At 37.7% G+C, this 27,249-nt stretch overlaps 1 protein-coding gene across 6 annotated transcripts in view; it reads right to left on the bottom strand.

Annotated features, from left to right (window-relative positions):
- Window positions 1-1,122: 1,122 nt before the first annotated feature.
- Window positions 1,123-27,249, bottom strand: part of IL33 (interleukin 33) — a 42,597-nt gene continuing 16,470 nt past the window's right edge. Inside the window, exons 2-9 of one of the 6 annotated variants that reach the window (XM_070431634.1) lie at window positions 19,163-19,380; window positions 16,534-16,680; window positions 10,028-10,153; window positions 9,154-9,297; window positions 7,732-7,842; window positions 6,873-6,923; window positions 5,460-5,551; window positions 1,123-3,025 (exon numbers count right to left, since the gene is read on the bottom strand). In XM_070431634.1, the coding sequence (XP_070287735.1) occupies window positions 2,816-3,025; window positions 5,460-5,551; window positions 6,873-6,923; window positions 7,732-7,842; window positions 9,154-9,297; window positions 10,028-10,153; window positions 16,534-16,618 (819 nt within the window). In that variant the 5' untranslated portion in view covers window positions 16,619-16,680; window positions 19,163-19,380 and the 3' untranslated portion in view covers window positions 1,123-2,815. Of the gene's footprint in view, window positions 3,026-5,459; window positions 5,552-6,872; window positions 6,924-7,731; window positions 7,843-9,153; window positions 9,298-10,027; window positions 10,154-16,533; window positions 16,681-19,162; window positions 19,381-23,782; window positions 23,869-27,249 lie in introns of those variants that run through there. The other 5 variants (XM_070431638.1, XM_070431637.1, XM_070431639.1 and 2 more) reach the window with 5 other exon arrangements.

The following is a 27,249-nucleotide window of genomic DNA, read 5'->3' as shown; positions in this document are numbered from 1 at the left end:
CTCCACAGGAAATAGCTCATAGATTCTATCTTTACCAATTGGCTTTCACTTCTATCTCTTGGATTCATTCATTCCTTGCATTTCTTAGCCCCCTAGCCCCAACACTGGCTATTAAGATTTGGAACAACTGAATTTACTCCCTTCTGCCTGAGCCCTGAAGAAGGAACCTGTTTAACATGACCTTGAGAATACATATATGAATAGAACAGGGATAGGCACTAAGGTGTGGGGATAGAGAATTCAGTCTGATTTCTTTCCCTAAGGAGAATCCCACACTGATCTCTTTCACCTTTGTGCAACTGTGTACTGCAGAATTGGAGTTTTACTATATATTGTACAAGTTGAAATTATTATTATTTTTGGCTTGTTTTGTGCTACAGAGGTAGAGGTTATGAATCAATCCTTTAAGACTTTAAGCTGCTGCATCTAATTACATTATCAATTTTCTATCCAATTCCCCCAAATTTCAACTCTGTTTTCTTTTCCATTTTCAAGTAACTTTACTCATTCAAATAAAACTTTCTTGACAGTATTTCAAGGTATTCAATAAATACATTAAACAATCCAAAGGATATACATAAAATAAGGGAAAATAAGTTTTGACATAATTGTCATTTCTGATATAATAAAATGGACAGGCTACTTTCAGTAATATGTGTTGTGGACCATCAAAACACATTCAAGTGAGTGACAAAAGGCCACTACACATTTGAATATTTTAATCAAAAACACCGACTAAAGTGGTGATGGAAAATATTTTTATAAAAGATAGCCAGGTTGAAAGGTATCTAAATAAGGAGTCAGAAGTCTCAGGTTAAAGTTCTAATGCAGGTACATGTTGGCTAATTGATCTTGGGTTAAAGTCACTGAATACCTGTCATGTGTTGATCACCATGATGGGCACTTGGAGTACAAAGGTAAAGAAAGATACAGTTCCTACTCTGGAAAATCTTACTTAGTTTTGAATCACCAAAAGTATTGGACAAATGACTTACTCCAGATACCAATATAGGTGTATTGTGATATGCTTATGTTCACATAAGAATTTTAGAATATTGAACTGTTTTATGAAAAAAATCACTATAGCTTTACATACTTTTGAAAAATATAGTTTATTTAAGAATATAAATGATGTAATGGATATATTTGGTTACTTAATAATATAATTATTTTAAGTATGTTATACAAAATGCACATAGTCCATATTTAGTGTTTTTCAGAGGAGATGAAATAGATTTTGCTTTTTTTTGTCTCTATAGTAGTAAAATTATTGGCAAAGTAATGTAACAAAGTTATATCGTTCTATACTTGTTTGTCCCTATATTACAATTCTCAACCATTTTTATCTTATGTTCCACCAGCAATTATATCCAGTAGATTTCAACAAATTAGAAATCAAAGTGCCTACAGTTTAAGAAAAAGTCATATTTCATATGTATTCCATTATTATGTTTATCATTTATTATCAGTGTTAAGCCTATGAAAAATTGTAGCAGAAATTGTTAAGGCCTTAATATAAGCAGAAACTATTCCATTAGTAGTTGAAATGTTATTATGGTTGAATATAAATTATTTTACTACCTTAGTAACAGTAAAACACAAAGATGTTTAATAAAAATATTGCCATCAATAAGTTTATGTAAAGTTTTATATCAGGTAGACAAAGCAGAATAAAGGTTCTGGCATTCATATGTCAGCTAATTTGGAAATGAAGCTTGGGATGCCAAAGGTATATGAAGAATACAGTTGGTCAAAAGAAATGAAAGTAAAATAGAAATCAAATACATAATTAATTGTAAGTAGGGTCATTGGTAAGTTGGACAACAAAGGGTTAGAAGAAATTTTATCCAAGGTGACAAGAATATTAAAAGTCATTGACTTCTGGAAGTTTGGGTCAGAGGGACATCGTATGCCACCAACATGAGGGCTGGCCAGTTATTGAAATTGTAATATTAATTTTGTGTTCCATCTTGGACCTCGGGCCCCACCATAGTACTTGGATGCCCTAACCTACGTTGTGGCTTAGTGCTTTTTCAAAAAAAATGTTTTAGTTTATTACTAATCATTCTAATTCTATGTCTGAACTAAAATTTATTTCACTTCCTAATGCAAAAATGTCTTACTTTATTTATAGTTAACTCGGTCTATAAAAATCAGAATTTTTAAAATGAAAAATTAGAGGTGAAATTACTCACTTCACAAATCTATACTGGATTTATTTTTCTTAATTTTGAAATTATCTTTACCTTTTTAATATATATATATATATAAAAATAACCTGCCTAGCCATGTAGGCACCTGAAGTTTTGGGCATCTACTAACTTGGTATTTGTGAAATAGTCACTCTATGCAGCATCTTGTTTTTACTAGCAGCTCTTGTGTTTGAGCCCATTGTTTGGAACCAGGGGAAAGTATGTAGCTCTTTAAAATGGATCTCTGTCTAAAATGAGAGTTGGGCTAAGGCTTGTTTCTCCCCAGAGATCTCAGCTCTAAATGTAAAGTTCTCTCTGGACTGAAAGTAGAAAAAGTAAAGGTCTGTATGTTTTTAGAATATTGGCGGGCTGCTTTACCAATAACCTATTTAATATACCAATACTTGTATTGAATATGCAGTGATACAGAGGGAAATAAAAAACAAAACTGAGGATTACAAAAAATATATATAATTTTAACATAATGCGTAAAATATTCCACAGCATGTTAAGTACTCTCCATTTCCCTTAAATGTTATCTGTCTCTCTCTCTTTTTTTTGACAATCTCTTCAATGGTAGCTCTTTGGGCTACTCAACCCAGGATTCACAACTTTCCAACATCTTACATTTCAGAGAGCTTAAATATGATATTCTTTCTTCTTAAATGTGCAGTTTGGTCATTTGGTTCAATTAGAGCAAGATGGTTACCCTCTACTCCTAGATACACTCCAGGTTTGCTGTTACATTCAAAGGAAACGCATTTTGAGGGCCCGAGCTCTTTATGAAGAAGAAATAAGGTCTGGTCTGGCAATGAATTTTCATATTTTTGTACCTGAGGAAACAAGAGAGAAAGCAACCAATATGTGAGTAGGAAGTCCAGAGTCAACTCCACACCCTTGTATTAGAAACTAAAAGGAAAATAATTACTTATAACTTGGTATTTTTAGCAAAGCTGCTTAATGAGTAGGGGATGGAAGGGGTGTAAGTAGAGGCTCAAAGTGGGAGGATTTGATTTGATTCACTAATAGTATACTTTGAGAGACATATGGCTTAGAATGACTAGATCTAGATGCAACAGTTCTGGATTTGTATCCCTGATTTGCCATGTATTATCTCTGAGACCTGGCACATTGCTTTACTTCTCAGGCCTCAATTTTTAAAAAGTTTTTTTTAATATATCCAGTTTTCTAGATCAGTCAACCCCTAATTTACCCACAAACATGTGAGTGATAAAAATGATTATTATCTTAAGCCACTAAGTGTTGAGGACGGTTTTTTACACAGCCATACCTGACCAATACAATAGCTCTACTATTATAGAGTTACTGTGTGAATTAAATGAGATATTACTTATATAACATTTAGCATAGTACTTGGTATATAATAGAGCTCAGTATGGATCAGCTCTTATTACTGAGTACTTATATATGCCAAACACTGTTATATATACTTAAGAATGTTTTTGTTAAGGGAGATGTTAGTTACCATCAGTGTTTATGTTAATACTTTACATGGCTGTATGAGTTAGCTTTATAATTTTGTGTATTTATATAATTTATCTTCTGTATTAGACTTTCATGTTTTCTTACTTGTCTCCACCTTTGGCTTCTTGGTTACTTAATCTACAATAATAAAAGCATAATATGGTAATTAGACCGGACGACCTTCCAGACAAAGCTGGGGTTGTGAGGGAAGCCCGAGTCCCAGGTGCCAGAGGGAAGCCGGTGCTGGCAGCCAGCGGAAGGAAGGCCTACTCTTGCATGAATTTTGTCCATTGGGTCTCTAGTATGTTTATAATTCTTTAAAAAATATATATATTTTCATTGATTTCTGAGAGGAAGGGAGAGAGAGAGAGAGAGAGAGAGAGATAGATAGAAACATTGCCCTGGCCGGTTTGGCTCAGTGGATAGAGCGTCGGCCTGCGGACTCAAGCGTCCCAGGTTCAATTCCGGTCAAGGGCATGTACCTTGGTTGCGGGCATATCCCTGGTGGGGGGTGTGCAGGAGGCAGATGATCGATGTTTCTAACTCTCTATCCCTCTCCCTTGCTCTCTGTAAAAAATCAATAAAATGTATTTAAAAAAGAAAAAGAAAAAAAAAAACATCAATGATGAGAGAAAATCATTGATCAGCTGCCTCTTGCATGCCTCTCTCCCCCCGACTGGGGATTGCGATGTTTCTAACTCTCTATCCCTCTCCCTTGCTCTCTGTAAAAAATCAATAAAATGTATTTAAAAAAGAAAAAGAAAAAAAAAAACATCAATGATGAGAGAAAATCATTGATCGGCTGCCTCTTGAATGCCTCTCTCCCCCCCACTGGGGATTGAGCCCACAACCCGGGTATGTGCCCTGACCAGGAATCGAACTGTGACTTCCTGGTTCATAGGTCGATGCTCAACCACTGAGCCATGCCAGCTGGGCTGTTTATAATTCTTCATCATGACCAATATAATACTGCCGTTTACTAACTGAAGAAGACTATGCAGTGAATCCTATGAATAGAATGTAGATTGTTATGCTATCTATAAATCTTGGCATATGAAAATGTTTATGACCTTCCCTTTAGCAGGCTTAGAGTATAAAGTTATTTATACATTTGCCTAAGAAAATTATATTTTACAAAGAAACACTTCCTAGAAGAACACAATACTTCTTAAAGCCAAATAGGACGGATTTGAGATCATTCTATATAGTATTGCTTCTCCAACTTTAATGTGCATATGAATCTCCTGGAGATTTGTTAAAATCCTGATTCTGATTCAGTTGTGAGGGAGCCTGAAATTCCACATTTCTTTTTTTTGCAAAAAAACTTGTTTTATTGTCACATTTTACATCTCTGTGAATGCATACATATGCCAGTTCTTTATATACAACAAAAATCCTACCTATAAGAGCATCTGAGAAATATAGTGTTCCTTTTCCAGATCCTATGGACTCTAGGAGGTGTCAAACATGGATGCTAAACGGCAGTCGACCATATGTGGCATGCAAAGTATTTCTGTTTCGAGTATGAAAGTGATGTTTTCCTACAGCCTCTGTCTTTCTCCTTGACAATGAAATTTCACATTTCTAACATGCTCCCAGGTGATGCTGTACTGTTGGCAGAGACTAGACTTTAAGTAACTCCAAGAGCAAGATATTGGTGGTAACTCATTGTGTTTTATGTACAATAGCACAAACAAAAACCCTTCTTCAAAATATCCAAACATTCAAATCCGTACAAACTAGTGATATTAATCATGACAGTTAAATGCATATTTCTGTTACCTTCACAGAGTGCTCCTCGGCATGCAGCAAAAAGTCTTTGTTATTTGCAGGACTCATCCTTACCATTACTTTGGGACCATCAACATCATCATCTTGCAATTAAAAAATGTAAATTATAAAGTTAAAGATTGTAACTCATTTTAATTTAAACAAATTTAACACCCAGGAAACAAGTTTATAATGTCATGTAAAATAACTGCTTCATTCAGCAACATGTCTCTTAGACATTTGTACCTAGATGAAACTAAGGAGTCATTGTATAAGTAGGGGATAATTCCAAGCCCCTTGAAGAAGAGAGGTTAGTTTTCTTACATGCTTTCTAATTGTAGAATTGGAACTCTAATGAGTATTTCTCCGAGTGTTTATCTGTCTGCATGTAAAGCCACAGATAGTTGTCCCCCAACATTCAACTCCTCTTCTTATGTTATAATAGAACATATTTTTGTAGCTAAGTGTAGCAATGTGACTAAGTTCTGACCAATGTGAGTTGAGTGGAATGTCAGGTGCAACTTCCAGGTTATGTCCTTTAAGGGAAAGAGAATTCACATACCCATCTTTCTCTGTCCAGCTAATTGGATATTGTCATGGTGGCAAATAATTTTTTGTTGTTGTTAATCCTTACTTGAGAATATTTTTTCCATTGATTTTTAGAAAGAGTGGAAGGGAGGGGGGAGACAAGGAGACAAAACAATGGTGTGAGAGAGACACTTCAATTGGTTGTCTCCTGCACACCCCCTGACTAGGGCGGGAATTGAGCCTGCAATCAAGGCATGTACCCTTGACATGAATTGAACCCAAACCCTTTAGTCTGCAGGCTGACATTGTAACCGCTAAGCAAAAGTGGCCAGGGCTAAAGTAATCTTAAAACATGTAGATCAGGGTTGGGGAACGTCTAGTCCACAGGCACTATAAGGCCCGAGAAATCATTTGGTCTGGCCCTACCAAGGCATTAGGGATGAGTTAATTAAATGTTTGACCAAACATAGCAGAGTAATATTTAGGTTGATAATTTTGTATGGCCCTCGAATGATGTTTTAAATACCCAAATGGCCCTTGGCAGGAAAAGGTTCCCCACCCCGATGTAGGTGTTAGCAGAGCCACAAAGAGAGAAGGAGCTAGGTTCCTGGACAACCTATTCAATAGAGTTCCTATTCCAGCCCTGGCTAAGACAGAAATAGAGTTTTGTGTAGCTTAGCACCCATTATTCTGGGTCTCCATTAAATGTAGCCAAACATTTATCCTATTAAACTGCAAAATGGTTGGAATGGAGTAAATCCTCTAAGAATCTAAGATTTCACTATGAGCTTGGGCTGGAGAGAACCTTCAGAGACAGCCTGCCTTTCCACGTGGAGCATGTTTGGATTTATTTTTAGTCAAATTTAAGAATTCAAACATTACAGCTATCCAAATTACCTGTTTTTCTTGCAGCTAGCTGTGAGTCATAGAAATGGAATAACACTTTGTCTGAAAAAGAATGCATAAAACTCTTTTGGTGATTTATCAATAGGTTCAGTTCCAAAATATACATAATATCAGAAAATATCCTCCTTTTTTATTGTATATCTACAAAAGCAAAACTTTTGTGGTTTTGAGAAAAGTCTCAAAATGATGGTATACTCTGATGAATTCCCCATAAAATACTTGAAATATTTTCATAGCATTTGTATATTCTTTTTTTTTAAATCCTCACCCAAGGATATGTTTATTGATGAGAGAGAGAGAGAGAGAGAGAGAAACATTGATGTGAGAGAGAACCATCAATCAGTTGCCTTCCACACTCACCCCAACTGAGATAGAATCTGCAACCTAGGTATGTGTCCTAATCAGGAAACCCTCACCCTCCACCCTTCTTTCCCCCTTCTCCCACGTCCCACAACCTTTTGGTGTACAGAACAATGCTCTAAACAGCTGAGTCACCCAGCTAAGGCAGGTATGCTCTTATTTGAGGATTTACTTTGGTGACATTGATAAGATTAGAAATATCTAGTAATTAATTTAGCAATATCAAATATATATGGTCCTCCTTCCATCTTTCACAACATATACCACTTCTCAATATCAGCGTTCTTTCCTCCTGATGAATGCTTACTAAGCTTTTTAATACTCCTCAACACAGTGATATTCAAGCATCTATTGCCAACGCATCACAGTTTGCACACAACGTAAGATCTATTTGTCATATCTGAGTTAATCCATTGTTAATGGTTTGGTAAATTTATTTTTTACTTATTAGTAATCATTATATCATTATAGACAAAAGGAAATATTCTACCTTTCTCATCTTCTGTCCCCAAATCGTCAACATTGATGTAATAACCTTCATCCCCAACAACAAAAGTAATGGATTGATTGTCGTATGTGCTCAGGGAAACAGAACGATATTCTGTAACAAGAGAAAATCTTGTCATTAAGAATGCAAAAACTTGTTCTCATAAACAATCGTTTAGCATTTTTAAAAAATGCCTCCCCAAAGGCTTATTATTATTATTATTATTATTATTTGAGCTGTACTTTGTCCATTGCTGTTGGATGGATGAAAACCTTTGGTGCAAGTTTAACATAGCTCAAAGCTGAACTCTATCACCTGAATGGGATTAAAGGCGCTAATTTATTGCGTGAAGGCCATGGGAGGCCATGCTAGTATGTTTATGGGAGGTTTTGGTGGGGAGAAAGAAGCTGGAAAAGTGACAGACATTGCCTGAGGAAACCTCTGCTTCCTGGCTCCCCATGGACTAGGGAATTGTAGGCAAGAAGGGACAGAATTTAAATAGACATGGATAAATAAATACCCATCTGTAAGGTGTGGAGTTATTCTGAGACTTCCAATAGTCCTGGAGGATACAGTTGTGAGCCCCTTCTGACTTCTGGCTAAATGACAGAGACACTGAGAGCAGTATTCCCAAGTTTTTAAAATGTTCCAACACATGGAAAATGATATTTCAATGGTGTAAACTGAAGTAGATTTAGGAACTATCTATATGGGCCCTGGAGAAAAAATATTATATTTTCTTTACATTATAGAATTATGCTGAGAGTATACAAAATATTAATGAGTATGTTACATGTTGAATTTGTATGTAAACTTCTAAAGTAAAATGATTTAAAAATATTTAGTGAGAAATTTCAGTATTTTTCTGGGAATTTAAGACATTTATGTCAGGAATAATACTTGAACTGGCAACTGCAATTCCCAGTCAAGTTTCTCAATGATCTCTTCACTTCTTGATAGTCACCATCAACTTGGACTTCATTTGGCTCAATTAATGATGCAACTTAAAACAATTTTAACAAATTATTTAAAATATTTAGTCAAAATTATACTTAAAATACTTAATAGCCCCTCCTTTTTTATTGACAAAATTTTGAAATTTGGGGGAATAATGTATTGGTTTTTTTTCCGCTCACCAAGGATAATTTATTTTTCCCCAGGAATAATGTATATGGGATTCCAATCCATAGCAAACATTTCAAAATAACAATGGAGTGCTAACTATAGAATGTGCATGCATTGTTAGAGCAGTTTTCCTGCACCTGTTTTAGATACCACCTAATGGGCACATCAGCAGAAAATGGACAAAAGTTTCTAATATACCTGAAGGCATAGACTTGGGGTTGCTTCCTAGAGCAGCACTTGCCAGCGTTCTGTTTCTTACCACCCTCCTATTACCTACACCACACCTGTAACCAGTCACACCTAGGATTCTTGAATCATCAATTGTTCTAGTAGTTTCCTGGACCATGGATTTATTAAAAGCAGAGGACCCCGCCGATCGTTCAAAGTGTTGCAGGTGATTCCGACAGGTAGCAAATAGCAGATTTGGCTCTTTGTAATCTTCAGCTGCAAGACAGGTGGGGTTAGGAGTGGACTATCAGTGTTCACTCTGCCCAGATCCCCTCCCCACTCCCTCTACCCCCACTTAAAGAGTCATAGTCAAGGCTGCTTGCTGACAGTGGTGACTGACCCCAGGACTTTGGCCACCCCATAGTTGGAAGGGTTCAATACCTCCTGGCACACTTACACTCCAGAAGGGCACACCCATTGGAGTCCAGGTGGAAAAAAAACTAGTTACCCATGTCTCAAAAGGCAACCACTATGAACATTTTAGTTTATAGTAGTACTTCCTTTAAGTAAAAAAAAAAAAATCACCTAAGAGATATTGTTAATATATAGGCATACCCCACTTTATTGCACTTTTCTTTATTGTGTTTTACAGATGTTGCATTTCTTACAAATTGAAGGGAAGGCCCTCTACCAGTGAAAGATTACAACTCACTTGATTGTGGTGGTCTGGAACTAAATTCGCATATTCTCAAGGTATACCTGTATATATAATTTTATATCCTCTATTTTCACTTAACATTATAACATAACCATTTCTCCCATTACATTAAAAACTCTGTATAAACCTTTTTTAAAATGGCTTAAAAAGAGTTTATTGTCTTTACTCTTTCCCAGAAGGAAAATTTGTGTGAGGGATAAAAATTATATGCCTAGATGTAGAAATTGAAGGCAAATAGATGCTCATCACTATATTAAAGAATTACCAGTAATTGTAGTTTTCCCTTACCTGAGTTTGGTGAATGCCTTTCGGTGGTTTCTTTCCTAAAGTAACAGGCCTTTTTTTCTATGATAAGGCCAGAGCGTAGCTGCATAAAGTACAGCTGGCAAATTTCTTTGCCCTTCTGTTGGGATTCTAAACAAATGAAAAAAATGTGATATTGTTTCATTCCATCCATTTTCTTTTTTTTCCCTAAAATATATTTTTATTGATTTTAGAGAGGAAGGGAGAGGGAGAGAGAGAGAGAGAGAAACATCAATGATGAGAGAAAGTCATTGATTAAATGCCTTCTACACGTCCCACGCTGGGGATTGAGCCCACAATCTGGGCATGTGCCCTGACTAGAAATCGAAGCGTGACCTCCTGGTTCGTTGGTTGACACTCAACCACTGCGCTACATCGGCTGGGCATTCATCCATTTTCATCCTTTTACAAATGCTGAGTGTAGCAGACCAAGAAAGAAACTGCAGATCCATGGTATTTTGTCAGAAACTTTTGGGCCAGTTCTGTTTCAAGATTCAAAGTTTTTTAGATTTTAGAATTGTCATGTAGAACATATATGGTATATATTTAGCACTCCCAGCAGGGACTAGGGCAGTAACCCAAATTCAAAAATTAATAATATTTTAGTGAAATATAGAAAATTGTATATAAGGTGGAATAAAGACCTCATGGTGATTCAGCTCAGGCTTTAACTGTTAAGTGAATTTAGGTCATATTTTGCTGTCAAATGAGTTAAAAAAACTTTAGGTCTTTAGAAAAAATTTTCTTTTTCAGAATTCCATATAAGGGAATGTGGACCTACATCCAACATATATCAATCTTTGCCTCACTGAGGAGAGACTCTATGGTCACATGAAGTCTGTAATCTTTTCTATTTATCTAGAATATACTTTTAATAATTTTGGAGGCATGGCTGTAGTCTGTAAAGGTTATTGATTTTAAAAATAGCTGTCATTTACTGTGTCTGCAGTGAACCAACCACTGTGCTAATAATTTTACATACTATGTCACTTAATCCTTCATAATAATATAGCAAGCAAGGCAGGTATTATTCTCCTCATTCTACAGATGATGATCTAGAAGTCATGACACCCAAAGTTACAGGTCTGGTGAGAAGTTGTGACTCAAGTGTATCTAATATTAAAGATACTCTTTACGCCCAGCTGGTAGCTCAGTGGTTGAGCATCGACCTATGAATCAAGAGGTCACGGTTCAATTCCTGGTCAGGGCATATGCCCAGGTTGCAGGCTTGATCCCCAATAGGGGGCGTACAGGAGGCAGCCGATCAATGATTCTCATCACTCATGTTTTTTATCTCTTTCTCTCTCTCCTTTCCTTCCTGAAATCAATAAAATATATATCTTTTTTTAAAAGGTATTTTTTTCATCTACCTCTAAGAAAATATTACAGTGCAATTTTAGGGACTAACAAAATATAAACTTAAATCATTTGAATTAAAAAATATTAATTATCCAGTAATTCTAATTTTATTAGAATTTAATTAGCCAAAGAAAAATTAAAGTCTAAAGTAAAAATAATTTGCTACTTGGAAATAATAAAAAGACTTTCAGAGTTAAGTAGAAAAGAAAGTTGTAACACCTGAGTCAAAGGAACTCAACTTTCAACATTATAGTAAGTAAATGAGTTATCAAGCAATTTCAGAAAATGAAAATAATTACTTGTGATTATGATTTTTTTTTATTCTCTAAGATTTGCCTTACTAGTATGCTTTTAAAAGTCAAGTAGAATAAACATTTGTTAGCTACCATTTTGAATTATCTATATTTTGTCTCCAGTTTAGATGGGCATCTACCTTTAAGAATCTTCAACTGTCTGAACAGGGCAAGATTACTTAATTATACTCACACCCACCCTGGAATTCCTTAACATTGCTTGAAATTCAGAAATATCAACTATGGTATTGCACATTAATATAATATTTTTAGAGTTACAAAGATAATTTACAAAGCTGTGCCAGAGCCAGCACTGAACTTGGTCTCTTGATAACTAATTTAATACAATATTTTATTTACTGTATCAATTTTCTCTTCAGAGCTAAAAGGTATAAGATGATACTGTAAGCATTTTCATTCCTTATATGCTTATCAGTATCCCATAGTGACATGACAGGCATATCTTATATTCAGAGTGGACTCTGTGGGGAATGGGATATGGGTCTTGGGTAGTTTGAAGTGAGGATCAAGATATTAAAGTATTGCGGATGTTCAAGAAGAGACAGACTAAAGATATGGATGTACAGGCTAGTGCAGCAGTTCTCAACCTGTGGGTTGCGACCCCTTTGGGGATCGAACGACCCTTTCACAGGGGTCGCCTAAGGCCATCGGAAAACACATATTGAATATATAATTACATATTGTTTTTGTGATTAGTCACTATGCTTTAATTATGTTCAATTTGTAACAACGAAAATACATCCTGCATATCAGATATTTACATTATGATTCATAACAGTAGCAAAATTACTTTTATGTCATATTTATGTTACGAAGCAGCAACGAAAATAATTTTATGGTTGGTGGTCACCACAACATGAAGAACTGTATTAAAGGGTCGTGGCATTAGGAAGGTTGAGAACTACTGATCTAGTGGGACAAACACTGGCTGTAATTCATTGGGGGTGATTATAGTTGAAATATTAAAGATGCTTTACATGGGGAGTATTTGAAAGAAGGTATACTTTGGTGTTCAAGGCAGCTGAAAATGTGGTGTGAGGGTTGTGTTCTCAGGAGGAAACACAAAGCTGACATGGCCATGAGAGCAGTGTAGGAGAAGTGTTCCATTGGGGTCAGAGGCCCAGGTCAATCTCCATCATATCTGCTGTCTGAGGGCAGTGTCTTACTATAACTTTTAAGAAAATAACTAATTTCACCATAGCATCAGCATGTTGAAATTCTCAGGCATTTCTGGTGAGTAAATGGGGAGGGGCCTGGAAATCTGCCTGTAATTTTGCCACTTGGAGACCCAGACTATGACTGACAGGAACTACAGAAGCAAATCACTTCATCTTTCATTTCTTCCCCAAACACTTGCTCACCATGGTGTTTTCTCACTGCTTACTACCTTTTACCTGTCTGTGGCATTTGACTTTAGGGACCACATCCTTCTTTGATCCCTTCTTCCCTTATTGTCAGGTCACCAGTTTCCTTAGATTCTTCTTGTTTCTCTCTGATCAGTCCGTCTTGGTCTCTCTGTTAGTTCTTTCTTCTTTACCTGCTCCTAAATGTTGGTGTTCCTCAGGATTTTGCCCTTTGCCTTTTGCTCTTATTCTAGACTTTATTTCTGAGCAATATTGCTTACTCCAATGACTTCAATCATCTTTTTATATACTGACCAGAGGCCCGTTGCACGAAGAGATTCGTGCAATAGGCCTTCCCTTCCCCTGGCTGCTGGCACTGGTTTTCCTCTGGCACCTGGGACCCAGGCCTTTGCTCCAGACGGAGCCTTAAGTCTTTGCGGCTCTGGACGGATCCTTTAGTCTTCACTCCGCTGCTTCGCCCCTATGTATGCAAATTAACCGCCATCTTTGTTGGGTTAGTTTGCATACTCCCCTGATTGGCTGGTGAGTGTAGCAGAGGGATGGTTAATTTACATGTTTGTCTATTATTAGGTAAGATGACTCCTTAAACTGTAACTCTATCTTTATTCTCTCTCCTGAGTTTTATATCTGTTGCTCTTTCTCCACAGGGCATTTTGACTTCAGCTACCATAAAGCATCTCTATCTCTATCTATGTAAAGCCTTATTAACTCTGGACACCTCTACCTCCTTCAAATTCAAATTATACTCACAATAATAATTTTTTTTACCCTTTCCTACCCCCAATATATTCTTCCTGAATTCTCTATCTTGAAAAACAGTACCACTATTATACCATTGTCTGCCCAATTCTTAAATCAGAAAGTTGAGAAACATCCATTTTTCCTTCTTTATCTTTCAATTTATTTTATATGTCACTAAATCTTCATGATTTCACCTTCTGACAATGTGTGAAATTTGATATTTCCTTTCCTTTCTGCTGTCTTAGGTGAGGCCCTCATTATTAGTCCCCTAGATCAGTGATCGGCAAACTCATTAGTCAACAGAGCCAAATATCAACAGTACAACGATTGAAACTCCTTTTGAGAGCCAAATTTTTAAAACTTAAACTATATAGGTAGGTACATTGTTATTAACTTAATTAGGGTGCTCCTAAGGCTTAGGAAGAGCCGCACTCAAGGGGCCAAAGATCCATATGTGGCTCGCGAGCCACAGTTTGACGACCACGGCCCTAGGTGAATGTAGTAGATTTCTGACAAGTCTTAGTTTCTATGCTTGTCCCCTCAATCTCTCTTCACACCACCACCAGTGTGACTTTTGTAAAATAAAAATATGTTGTAATTCCCACCAATTAAACATTTCCAATGATTCTCTACTGTCCACAAACTCCTTCACTGTAACAGAAGATTTTCCATGGACAGACACAAACTAAAGTGTATGATCTCTACCCAGCTCTATCATGTAGGAATATGAGCCAGTATTACTAGATCTTCAGATTTTTTGACAAAACCACACATTCAGATTTTTATGCAAAATCTCCTCATCTTTAATTGTTGCCTCAATTGAGAAACAACATCAATAATAGTCTTCAGGCCAAATAAAATACTTCAATAATAGTGTTCAGGCCAAATAAAATACTTCTGCTGGATGAATCTCTCAAGGCTCCCTATATTGTGACCTCTGGCTGTATGCATACAAAAGCTGGACTGTCAGGGAAGGGAAAGAATTGATGAAGAAGAGGAAGTAGCAGAGGCGAATGGACTAACCCTGGGGAGTAGCCTCCTGGAAACTTGGAATGGGATGATTTTTAGGAGGGGCTACCCTCTAGCTCATGAAGTGCTCCTGTACCTCCTTGGCACTAAAATGAAAAGACATGGTGGTGACCAGAACTCATAAGGGACCTGACTGTGTGGATACCTGTAGTGGTTGGATGATGAGTTTTGTGGTGTTGTGACCTGTGGATTGTGTCAGATAATGTTAGCCCAAGGGAGGAAAAGTAATTAAAATGAACTTTTTTGTTTTTGTTTTTTTTTTGCTTGAGGGCTCAGAGCATTTTCTTTGGAAAAATGTGACATATTTTCACCCTGGGTTTTGAGAAGTGGTTCATACCTTTCACACACCTCACAGCTGTCAGGTTTGGGGCCAGGAGTGTTTATTAGTAAATAATGACAATTTTAGTGTTAAACTGAGCCAATATTATTGGGAAGGAAGATCTGCTAAGGGAAAATTAAAATAGTGTAATATTAATATAAGTGATTTGGGGGATATCTTTATTACTGTTTTTTTAAATGGTGTAAATAAGCCACTGCAACCTTAAAGGGGAAGTTACATTTTAATTTTTGCATTAATGCCATTAACTCTGCTGTAAACTCCAGCCTGCTCCCTTATTCCAGTATCTTAAAGAGTCCAAATCTCCTGAGGTATAAAGACAATACATTTTTTATTAAGAGGGAATTTGGGATGCAGAGTCACTTCCACTGAGTCACTGTTTCTACATAGAGCATTTTGACTCAGACTCAGATAAAAAAAACACCTAACAATTATGATTTCCTGGGCATTTAGAAATCATAGTCAAATTAGTGTTTTCCCTGGTTACCAAAGAACACTGTGGGTGAGCCAGAGCCTTAGGGAGGACAGAACTAATGTACTTTAACACTGCTTTCTCTTCTAGCCTTAAAGATGTTCAGGGAAATGGAAAGGAGCCCAAAGAACAAGGATATGCAGTCTCCATCATCATTCCCCATCCTCTGTTTTTGCTCTAGCACACCAGGGCTCTCTTAACTCCTTTGTATAACTGCTCCTTACGAAGAACATAAGTATAAATTTGTATAATTATTGCCTAGGATAGGTAACATAAGGATCAAAGAAGTATATAGCCCTTTTATTCTAAAGCTATGGCTTCTACTTGGTTCTTTTTACCCTTCAATTTATTACAAACCCTTTGAGTTTGTAACTGGATATTCTTGAGCATCATTTGGTCAAATCTGCTTTCTTTGGGGCCTGGATTATCCAAATATCTTCACTTGTATTCTCTCCTTTATCAAAAATTGCAAGTTAAGACCACAAGCTTGATACACCAAAGGTCTTAATAAATGTTTGTTGAATGAAAGTGGATCAGTTTAAATTTTGTTAATTATTTAGGGAAAAGTTTTTGGGATTTGGTGGAAGGGGATGTGGGTGGAAAGCAGGGATTGTTATGAAGGGCTATAAATATGTTTATCACTATTAGCAGGTTTAAATTATCTGAGCCATTTTTTGTCCTGTGATGCATCAAATAAGTAAAAGTTGGCTGTAGTCTGTTTAAAACCAAATGCTGCTGTACTGCACACTTATGAGACATCCTTTTCAATTTCAGCTCTTGTATTCTTAGTAACTTTTGTATGAACATTAGATAGTAAAGATTTGATAACAGATAAAAATAGCATGTAAAGTAATCAGAAATGCTTAAGTCCTTACTTCTCAACCTGGAAGATTTTGCCGAGGCTTTTCCTGCTGAGTTGTTCATATTTGCTGGGGGAATTTTGGTGGTTGAATACTTCATTTCAAGCCTTATTTTTCAGGCTTCTGTTGGATTAAATATAGTATTAGTTCAATTGTCTCAACCTGAAAACAAACAGAAACAATTGTGGTTAAGTCAATATACAATTGAAAACACAACTACCAAGAGAAAATAATTATTTTAGTAAAATTTGAACATAGTATTCTGAATATGTATCTATGCTGGAATATAGGACAAAAAGAACTACAAAGAAATCTTAAACCTCACTTAATGGTTTTGTTGTTGATGGTAATATTGGTATTGGAATTCTGAGACCATTTGCTATACTATAGGATACAGAAAATAAGTAGATGTTTGACATAGGATTTTCACTGTAGGAGAAAGGACAAATATAAAATAAAAGAATCCAAGAAGAAATTCCTATGATGTTTATTTGAATCAATAATATTGGTATACCTATATCTTAATTTCCAAGTACTTTTTTCATTAAAGGGAACTGGAACTCTAGATGTGGGCTGGGAAAGTAGAAGTGAACATGGAATGTGTCATTCAAAAACTAGTGAGGTTGTGTCAAAAGGATACATGAAGGTTCTCCTGCTGGCCAAATTTGGGACAATTTGACATCAAAAGGAATAATGATGGTAATTGATTATAATGCATTTGATGAAAAAAAGCCAAAAACCCACAAGTCCATAGCATTTATCAAGAAAGAATGAATGAGGAATTTATTTATTACCGAAGAATGATAAAATTAGAAAAATCACCATCCTCCAGTCCCCAATTAATACTTGATCATCGGTGGACTGCAGTACTCTACTGAAAGACCCTGGAGTTCTCTGTCATAAATTTCAGAAAGCTCCATATTCTTTCAGTAGGATTCTGCAACCTGGCTTCATCATCAAGGTAAGGCAGTGATGCTGTGGTTTGTGGGGAAAATGGGACTTCTTCTCTAGTCTTAAAATCTCTCTGACATTGCTGAATTCTACTAGTAGTTATTGCTTCCTTTATTGGGCATTGCCTTTTATTTTCTAGGTTAAACAAAATAAAATCCAAATTATTGGATTGGCTATTATTGAAATTTCTTCATATTGCTCAGCTTTTCTAGCAGGGTAAGGAAGCAGCATTGAGTTCCTGGGTCAAAGGACTCATTGGAAGATAAACGTCATGCACCTTTAATTTTGTCCCTGGCCAACCCCAAATAGGCTAAAATTTTCTTGTCTAGATGGAAGTAGAATCTTCCATGCAGCCATACTATGTTCAGACAGTTTCATGAGCAAAATCCTTCAATGGTAGGGCACTTGAGGAGTCCCTCTGCTGCCCCTGAGAATGAATATTATCCTCACAGAGCTTGAGGGCCTCTCATAAATCCTTATCTTCTTTCTCTGATTTTCTCACCTTTACTGTCAAGAACACTTAGAAGTAAAGAGCCTTGGACATTCTTTTACTGAGCTCCTAACTTTATAGATGAGTGGGCCAAGTACAACTGAAAAATTAAGTGCCTCGCTCAGGATCACATAAGCTGAACTGGGACCAGAATCTGTTATTCCAGAGCTTCCCTACCCTGTCTCCTTTTCTTCCCCATCCAAATGTAGGAATAAAAGAATCAGAACTGGGAATTTAACTTCAAATGCTTAGCTGGTTGTCCAACTTCTTTGAAATAATAAATTTTTGAATATGGTAGTTAATTTTTAATCATAACATGGGATAGTGCAGGTCAGTAACCTTATTGTAGTTAAACTTTAAATTGTACAGAAAATAAGTCAGACAGTAATCTGCACATAGTAGGCATTCAGGTATACTACTTTACTGATAACATGAAAATTGCATTGCTGGGTTTTTTGTTGTTTTCTCTTTTATCCATGGATCATTATGTCCTAGAAAAAAAATTCCCCTGGATACACATTAAAAAGCTAACAAACATAAAATGTTACATTTTCAAATAAATCTAGGAAATGTTCAATCTATATTCCATTTCTTGGGAAGTCAGAACTTACATTAGCATAGTAAAGGTGCTGACAGTCCTTCATTGAAGAATCATGGGTATCTTTGTTTAATTATTTTCAGTAATTATTTAATTTTGTAAATAATCACTCCCTCGACTAATACCACTATGAACTAGTTTAAGAGAACACACTTGGAGGAACTCTGCTCTAAACCCTTAGCTTGCAGAGTTAAGCAAGGTAGATAAGAAACTGAAATACCACATTTACGATGGAGTCACTGACACAGAGAAAGCTGGCTGTTTTTTAAGAATCACATGATAAGTCAAAAGCATAGTCAGGAAATATTCTACTGCAATTTTACTGCTAGGAATTTATGCTACCAATGAACTTACAAAGATTTACCAAGAATCAGAAAATCCTATTCTAAAAAACAAAGCATTCTCTTTAAACAACCTACAAATCTCTTACTTAAAAAAATACCATCACTCCTTTCATTATTTTTTCAGACTTAAAATTTACTCTTTACTCTCCTACTTTTAAATAAAAATATTTCAGACTATATCACAATGTAAACATTAATTTTTTGTGCTGTTTTTCCAATAACTTATGGCAAATATTTTTGCACACTGGTTATGATACTCACCTAAGTTATAAACAATGAAGGGCTGGTTTCAAATGATGAGGTTTCCTGTCGTTAACACTTGGTAGTAGTTGAGGCAGTTATATTCTAACTCTGCTTATATACACACACTTGGATTAAGCAATATCAAGTGACAGCATTTGATGAATGAGGCAATGCAAATAGAGCCAGTTGAGTAGGTTAGAATGAATAAGAACATATTTTGTTCCCACAGCGAAATCCTAAACAGAGCGTTTACATTATTTTAGCTGTAGTACTTTCAATGAGTTTTCTTAGTTAATTATTAATTTTTATCAAACTTCTATGACATGGACTCTAGTTAGTGTTTATTGCTCAGTATACAGAATTTAAGGGAACAGATTATTTAATTGCCTTTCTCTTTTCTACAAAGTTTAAAACTTGTGAAGTATTTTTTTGTTTATAAAAATGATGTATATGCACTTAGAAAATGTGTAATTGACAGGAAAGCATATATGCAATAGATTCTGACTTTTTCTTTCAATGTAGAAATACTGTGCATATCTATTTTTATAAAAAAGTAGAATCACTCTACAAATATTTTGTAAGCTGATTTTTCTCATTTTCCAATTAACACTACACCATGAATACTTGAGATGTCAGAAATATTATTTTACAGGAAGCATTATAAATAGTATTCAATCATATAAGTATGCCAAAACTAATCGTTTATTGATTAACACTTTGGCTGTTTCTAGTTTTTCCTTTCTTTTCTTTAAAAAACAATTTATTGCCCTAACTGGTTTGGCTCAGTTGATAGAGCATCGGCCTATGGACTGAAAGGTCCCAGGTTTGATTCTGGTCAAGGGCATGTACCTTGGTTGTGGGCATGTACCTTGGTTGTGGGCACATCCCCAGTAGGAGGTGTGCAGGAGGCAGCTGATCGATGTTTCTCTCTCATTGATGTTTCTAACTCTCTATCCCTCTCCCTTCCTCTCTGTAAAAAATCAATAAAATATTTTTTAAAAATAAAAATAGTATTGTTGACAGTATGACAGTTGTCTTCCATTTCACCCACCTTTGACCCCTCTACCCAGCTCCTGCCCCACCTCAGTCTCCATGGATTATACATATATGCATATAGTTCTTTGGTTAATCACTTCCTGTCCCCTTCATCACCTTCTTTTTTCCCCCCTAATATCACCAATGTTGCAACTGACAGTTGTGTGTGTGTGTGTGTGTTCTGATTCTTAGTAAATCTTTGTAAGTTCACTGGTAGCATAAATTCCCAGAAGTAGAATTGCTGTACATGCAATGTACCCAAAGGGTACATGCATCTTCTATTTTAATAGATATTACCCAATTAACTTCCTGTAGTTTGTATTGATTTATAATTGTTTCAACAATCCAGGTTCATGCCTATTTCTCTACTGCCTTAGCAGCAATGAGTGTCATCACGTTTAAAATGTTTGTCTTTCTAAAGAGAGGACAATACTTCATACTTTCAATTTTTTATTATTTAGTGAGATTGAGCATTTTTTAAAAACATTTGTTGTCAATTTAAATAAATTATTAATTTATATGAACTCTTCGTAAATTAAGAAATTAAATCCTTGCCTGTGATATGTGTTGAAAACTTTTTTCCACTATAATTTGTCTTTAGACTTTGTTAATGGTATTTTTTCTTCACACATAAGTTTTCAAATATTCTGAGGTAAAATTTAATCAATGTTTTCTTTTAGAAACTCTGGATTTTGTGCTTGGCTTCTAAAGGATTCCCTCCTCTCTTCAAAGATTACAAATAAATTATGACATTTTCTAAAACTCTTATAACTTACTATTTAAAACCTAAATTTTTGATTCACTATTACATTTAGTGTAAAGAATAGGTTAGGACTGGCTGGCATGGCTCAGTGGTTGAGCATCAACCTATGAACCAAGAGGTCATGGTTCGATTCCTGGTCAGGGCACATTCCTGGGCTTTGGGTTCAATCCCCAGGGTGGGGCATGCAGGAGGCAGCCCATCAATGATTCTCTCTCATCATTGATGTCTCTCTCTCTCTCTCTCTCTCTCTCTCTCTCTCTCTCCCTCTCTCTCTCTCCCTCCCTCCTTCCCTCCCTCTCCCTTCCTCCCTGAAATCAATAAAAATATATTTTAAAAAAAGGTTAGAATTTTTTTTTACGCCCTAAGTGTTTATCCCAACCACATATGTAATCCAATTTAGACAAAGGTAAGTTTCATGTTATGTAGGGACCAGAAAGTAGAGGGCCGTGAGAGCAACAATATGAACTTTGAATTTTATCCTGTAGCCAACTGGAATCTTTTAAAGGTTTTTAAAGCAAGTGAAATATAATAAGAAATGTGTTTTGTGAATGTAATTTTAGGCCAGTTAGGAAGGCATTAAAATAGCCTGACAAAAAGTAGTGAGGACAGAGCCAGGGCAATGTTAGTGAGACTGGTAAGGAGAGAATGAAGGTGATGAGTGCTGCAGGCGTTTTATACAGTCCTAATGTTACCGGACATGAAACAGGCCCAGAGCCGGGCAGTAGTGTGTGGTTCTTGATTTGTGCAGGAAAGATTTCACAGCACAAATCCAGGTGATTTTGAGAGTATGTTTATTAAAGTGGGGACAGTAAAATAAGGAAGGGTGTAGGACAGAAGAAGAAACAGGAGGGAGCTTAGGCGGGGCTGCTTTGGCTCACTTGAGAAATAAAAGTTATAGTGAAAGAAGTGAGCCTAAGTGGGGCATCTGTCAGCTCACTGGAAAGTCAGAGAAAAGGGGGCCATGGAAACAGGTTCAGGGGGTTAGCCTGTGGACTGGGCGTAAGCCTGTGGACTGAAGGGTGAGGTTTGATTCTGGTCAGGGCACATACCTTGGTTGCAGGATTGATCCCCAGCCCTGGTTGGGGCACATGTGGGAGGCAACCAATTGAAGTGTCTCTCTCACATTGATGTTTCTCTCTTTCTGTCTCTCCCTCTCCCTTCTACTCTCTCTAAAAAATCAATAAAAAAAATATCTTCAGGTGAGGATTAATAAAAAAATAAAATAAATAAAAATGACCAAAAAGAAAAGCAGAAAAAAAAGAAGAGGTCATATTATGAAGGCTAAGAGAGAAGATCTCAAAAATGAACATTTGGTGATGAGTACTAGAGACCCGGCTGGAGATTAGAGACCTTGAAGAGAGTCCTTTAAGCACCGTGGGCTCTCCAAGAAACGTCAGTGGACTGCACAGTTTGAAGAAGGAGTAAGTGAGACTTTTTCAAGAAGTACAATAGTGAAAGGGAAACAAAGAAAGAGAGAGTGGTATTTTGACAGAATACATGTAGAAGAGCAAGTGCTGCTCACCAGTTAGGTGATCTTGGGAAAATTAGTCTCTAAAGCCTCAGTTTCTTCATAATAATGGTTTACCCTCATGATTTGAAGTCATTGGATTTGTGAGAATTATATGAGAAGGTATATTTTAAGCATTTAGCACAGTACCTGGCACATAGCAGGAACTTAATACATGTTGTATCATGATTGTTAGTATTGAGATATTTGTTAGGTCTGATCAAATAATTGAATCAACACCCCCTCCAATAGGAACCGACCTTTAGACCACTTCACAACCAACATTCCCTTTTACTGAGATCACATTCCAATTGCTAAGACCGTTATTCTTTCCCTCTGGACCTTCCTAGGATCCGGACCTGCCTAGAGAATTCTCTGCCCAGAAAAAGCCTGTTTAGAATCCTTTAAAATCTCTGACTCCTTGTCCCTGGGTGCTGGTGCCAATCTGGTATCCAGATGATCTAGTAAATTTATAATCCCTTACCACTTCTGCCCTTATTCATTCCTTCTTCGGTGATGCTAACATTTGGTGCCTGCTTCCTCCTTTCCTCCACCCTTTCTCCAGCCTCATATGCCTATACATAATTTTCTAATTTTTAAGTTCAACTGACTTTAGCTTTTGTTATAGAAAGTCTATAAAGTAGATTTGTTAACTGTTAATGTAATGTCTTGTTCTTTGTTGAAGGTATGTTTCTTGAAAGGGAGAGTGTTCATAAATGTCAATCTAAGAAATGCTGGTTGTTTATTTTTTAGTTATCATTGGAAAATTAAGGTTTCTAAGAGTTAAGAATTTTAATTGAATTGGAAAGAAATTGTATGGTTTTGGTAATAGAAGCATAAGGCATGGATATGCATCTTGAAGGAAAAAGAAAGTGAGTTAAAGTTGTAAGAAGGTTTGTGAAAGTTATAGAAGGTTTGTAGGGAGAAATATTAAAAGGAAGTTATATAAATGACACAGGCCAGTAAGCCAGGATAAGCAGAATAGGGAAACCGAGATGGTTAAACAGCAGTTTGCAGCCATCTAGAAAACCTAGGTTCTAAGCAGTTTGTAGCCATCTAGTAAATCCTATCTTCCATAAACCAAGGACACTTAAAAGTAATGATTTGCACTATTCCTCCCCAGCCAGAGGATAAGTAGCTTAAATCAACCTACTCAGGGAGACATATAACAGAAATTCAATTAGTGCGATTTGCCAACCACACCCAAAGACAAATGAAGCTAAGAGAATAAACCTCATTTTGTTATATTAGACTACAACCCTCCAAACTAATGTCTCTTTCATTTCGCCAGACCATCCTATATAATAAAGAGGGAATATGCAAATTGACTCACTCCGCCACAAAGATGGCGATGCCTGCAGCGGAGGTGGGGGTTTTCTGTAACACAAGATGGCTGTGTCCACAGTGGAGGCTGAGTTCCTGTAACGAGCCTTAATGAGCAATCAGCAGGGACCTAAGGCTGCGCCTCCCCCCCCCCCCCCACCCGTGGGGCTTGACGGGACCTCAGGCCGTGCCCCCCGCCTTGGTGCCAGGCCAGGGGACCACAGTCCATGCCCCCTGCCCAGCAGAGCTTGACAGGGGACCTCAGGCCACACCCCCAACCCGGTGGGGCTTGATGGGGGGCCTCAGGCTGTGCCCCCTGCCCTGGCATTGGGCCAGGGGACCTGAGGCCACACCCCCAGCCCAGTGGGGCTTGACAGGGGACCTCAAGGTGTGCACCACACCCCAGTGCCAGGCCGGGGGACCTCAGGCTGTGCCCCCCGCCCGGTGGGCTTGACGGAGACCCTCAGGCCACGCTCCCCACCCAGCGGAGCTTGATGCGGGACCTCAGGCCGTGCCCCTGCCCCAGCACCGGGCCAGGAGACTTGAGGCCACACCCCCACCCTGGCACCAGGTTGGGAGACCTGAGGCCGCACCCCCTGTCTTGGCAGGGCTTGACAGGGGACCTCAGGCCATGCCCCCCACCCAGCGGGGATTGACAGGGGACCTCAAGGTGCACCCCTGCCCCAGTGCCAGGCCAGGGGACCTGAGGCTGCGCCCCCCTGCCCAGCGGGGCTTGACAAGGGTGGGACCGGCTGGGTCTGGATCTAGCCCAGTGGGGGGAGAGCAGCTGGGTTTGAGTCTTGTGTGATTTTGAGGCACACATGGGTGGGCAGGGACTTGACTCTGGGTCTCATGATGTGCCCCAGACTCTGACAGGAGGAAGATTTTCATATATATTTTTACTAATTTTCTTTAATCTCTGACACTTCTATTATAGAGAAAGGGCAAATAGCAATATTAAAATATTTCCTCTAATTAATCCCCTCTTAATGTGCATGAATTTCATGCACCGGGCCACTAGTTTGTTATAATTCTTGTTGTTCTAGTAGTTGCTTCAATAATATTAAAATTTATAAAACAGTTTGTCTCCACCATGTTACAAGCCCTGATTGTACTCAGGATATACCACCCCTAGACACCATCACAACCTCCTTTGCTCAGGCTTCATTGTCTCTCTGACAGAGAGCAAGGATTTTGGCTTTAAAGGAAAACATCATCCCCTTTCAGCAGGAAGCAGCTAAGAGACCCTGCACACCTTTTTCCTTTAAAAAATTCAGGAGGAGGAGATGTAGACCCTGGGATCTCCAGAGCAAGGATGATGGGCCAGGTATAGGTATAGAAACTCATTGGGCCAGAAAGCTCCTAGCAAGGGGCAAAACTGGGAAAACAAGAACCTCACCCCCAGGGTAACCTATATTCCCCTTTCATATCACTAGGCAGGCAGCTTAGAGCCCTGATATTTTCTTTCCTAAAGATAACATCTAGGCCTGAGTTGTATTTTAGCTCCAGGCCCATAAAAGTAGCAAAACCAGACAAGTGACACTGTGGTAGCCTCAGGACCAGCTTTTACCTCCCAAGTCACTCAACAGGACTGCTTTTGAGCCTTCACCAACCAGTCTCTTGGGGAAATCATGCTGCAACACCTCACTCCAACCATGAGAAATGTATACAATGTTCCAGCTAACCTTAATCAAAGTCCATTCCCTCTTTCAAACCCCCGCCCCCCCCCTGCTCCCCCCCCCCCCCCCCCCCCCCGCAGCAGGAAGCAACTACAGAAGATATGACCTTCGCCCCTATTCCATAAAACAAAAAAGCTGGAATGTTAGGTCTGATCACATAATTGAATCAACACCCCCTCCACTAGATCACTTCACAACTGACATTCCATTTTACTTACTGAGACTATTATACTTCCCCTGCTGAGACTATTATACGTCCCCTCTGGAACTTCCTAGGATCCAGATCTACCCAGAGAATTCTCTGCCCAGAAAAAACCTGCCTAGAGCCATGGTCAGCAAACTGCGGCTCTCGAGCCACATGCGGCTCTTTGGCCCCTTGAGTGTGGCTCTTCCACAAAATACCACGTGCGGGCGCACGTACAGTGCGATTGAAACTTCGTGGCCCATGCGCAGAAGTCAGTTTTCGGCCTGGGTGAATCTGTTTTGAAGAAGTACTGTTGATATTTGGCTCTGTTGACTAATGAGTTTGCTGGCCACTGGCCTAGAGTCCTTTAAAAATCTCTGACTTCCTGTCTGGGCGATGGTGACATTTTGGGGCTCAGCCCATTTGGTGTCAGATGACCTAAAAAATTCATAATCCCTTACCACTTTTGGCCTCATGCATTCCTCCTTCGGCAACCCTAACAGTATTTTACTGTGATGTGGGACTCTTGAGAATGTTTTAATTCATAGAGAAAGGAACCGATGAAAAGTAGAAAACTTGATATAATAAAGCCCTAGTGGAGACAGAGAAGAGAGAGGGAAATAACTCTACTGGAAGAGTAAGCTTTGAAAAGGAGAAGGGATACTTCTTTTTTTATAGGCGAGGAGAAAAAGTGAGAGAATGAGAGAGATTTTAAGGACGAGGAACATGACCTTGAAGATCTTGTAAATGGTTTGAATCTTTTTCATAAAATAGATTGTGAGAAGAATTGTAGAGATTAATAGAAATACACATGAGTTTGAATTTTTGAGGGTAAGTGGGAAAAACCTGAAACAGTTTCTTGGAGAATATATACAAAAATTAACTAAGGAATGGGGAACTACTGTTCATGGATATTGAATTTTAGTTTAGTTAGATGAAAAAGTTTTAGAGATGGTTGCTTAGCAATGTGAGAGTACTTATGTTACTTCACCGTACACTTACAAATGGTTAAACAGGAAATTCCAATGTTCCCTATTCTGGAGATAGAGATGTTCTGATGGTAATGGTAGTCAGGACGAGCTTTTGTGGGTGAGCTATGGGAAAGTATTAAAGAGTCATCAAGACAGGCACTCAATTTATCAAGGGTGATGACAGTAGAAGCAACATGGAATAGAAAAGAACATCAGGGTCCCTGATGACCAGAATAGAAAGAAATGAACGTAAGTCCTTGGGCCCAGGGCTGGGGTTAGCAAGGGCGACTTCCTCTATTGGCCCTGGGAGATGAGCACACAAGGAAAGAGAGTGGGTTTTGAGAATAATGGTTTCACCAGGGGAAAGCCACATTTAAGGTAATTACAGGAAATAGGAGCTTTTTAAGAAAAGAGGAAGGAGTGGGTAAGGAGTATGCATGTATGTAGGAGGGGAATATTACAGAGAAGATGACATACTTTTAAATTATTATTTTTTAAACCTGAAAGAAGATTTTAATTTATCAAAATTAAATAGAAATGTAATTGTAAATAGAAATTGTAATTGGTAATGCACCCCTGAGCAACAAGAAAAATTTATGGGGATATAGTCCTTTCTAAAGTTACAATATGTATGGTTACCTCT

The sequence above is a fragment of the Myotis yumanensis genome, unplaced genomic scaffold (assembly GCF_028538775.1).
Source record: "Myotis yumanensis isolate MYYU_CA2020_CCGP unplaced genomic scaffold, mMyoYum1.0.hap1 SCAF_12, whole genome shotgun sequence".
Taxonomy (NCBI): domain Eukaryota; kingdom Metazoa; phylum Chordata; class Mammalia; order Chiroptera; family Vespertilionidae; genus Myotis; species Myotis yumanensis.
The sequence above is the reverse complement of the archived record's forward strand: the minus strand, read 5'-3'. Positions and strand labels throughout refer to the sequence as shown.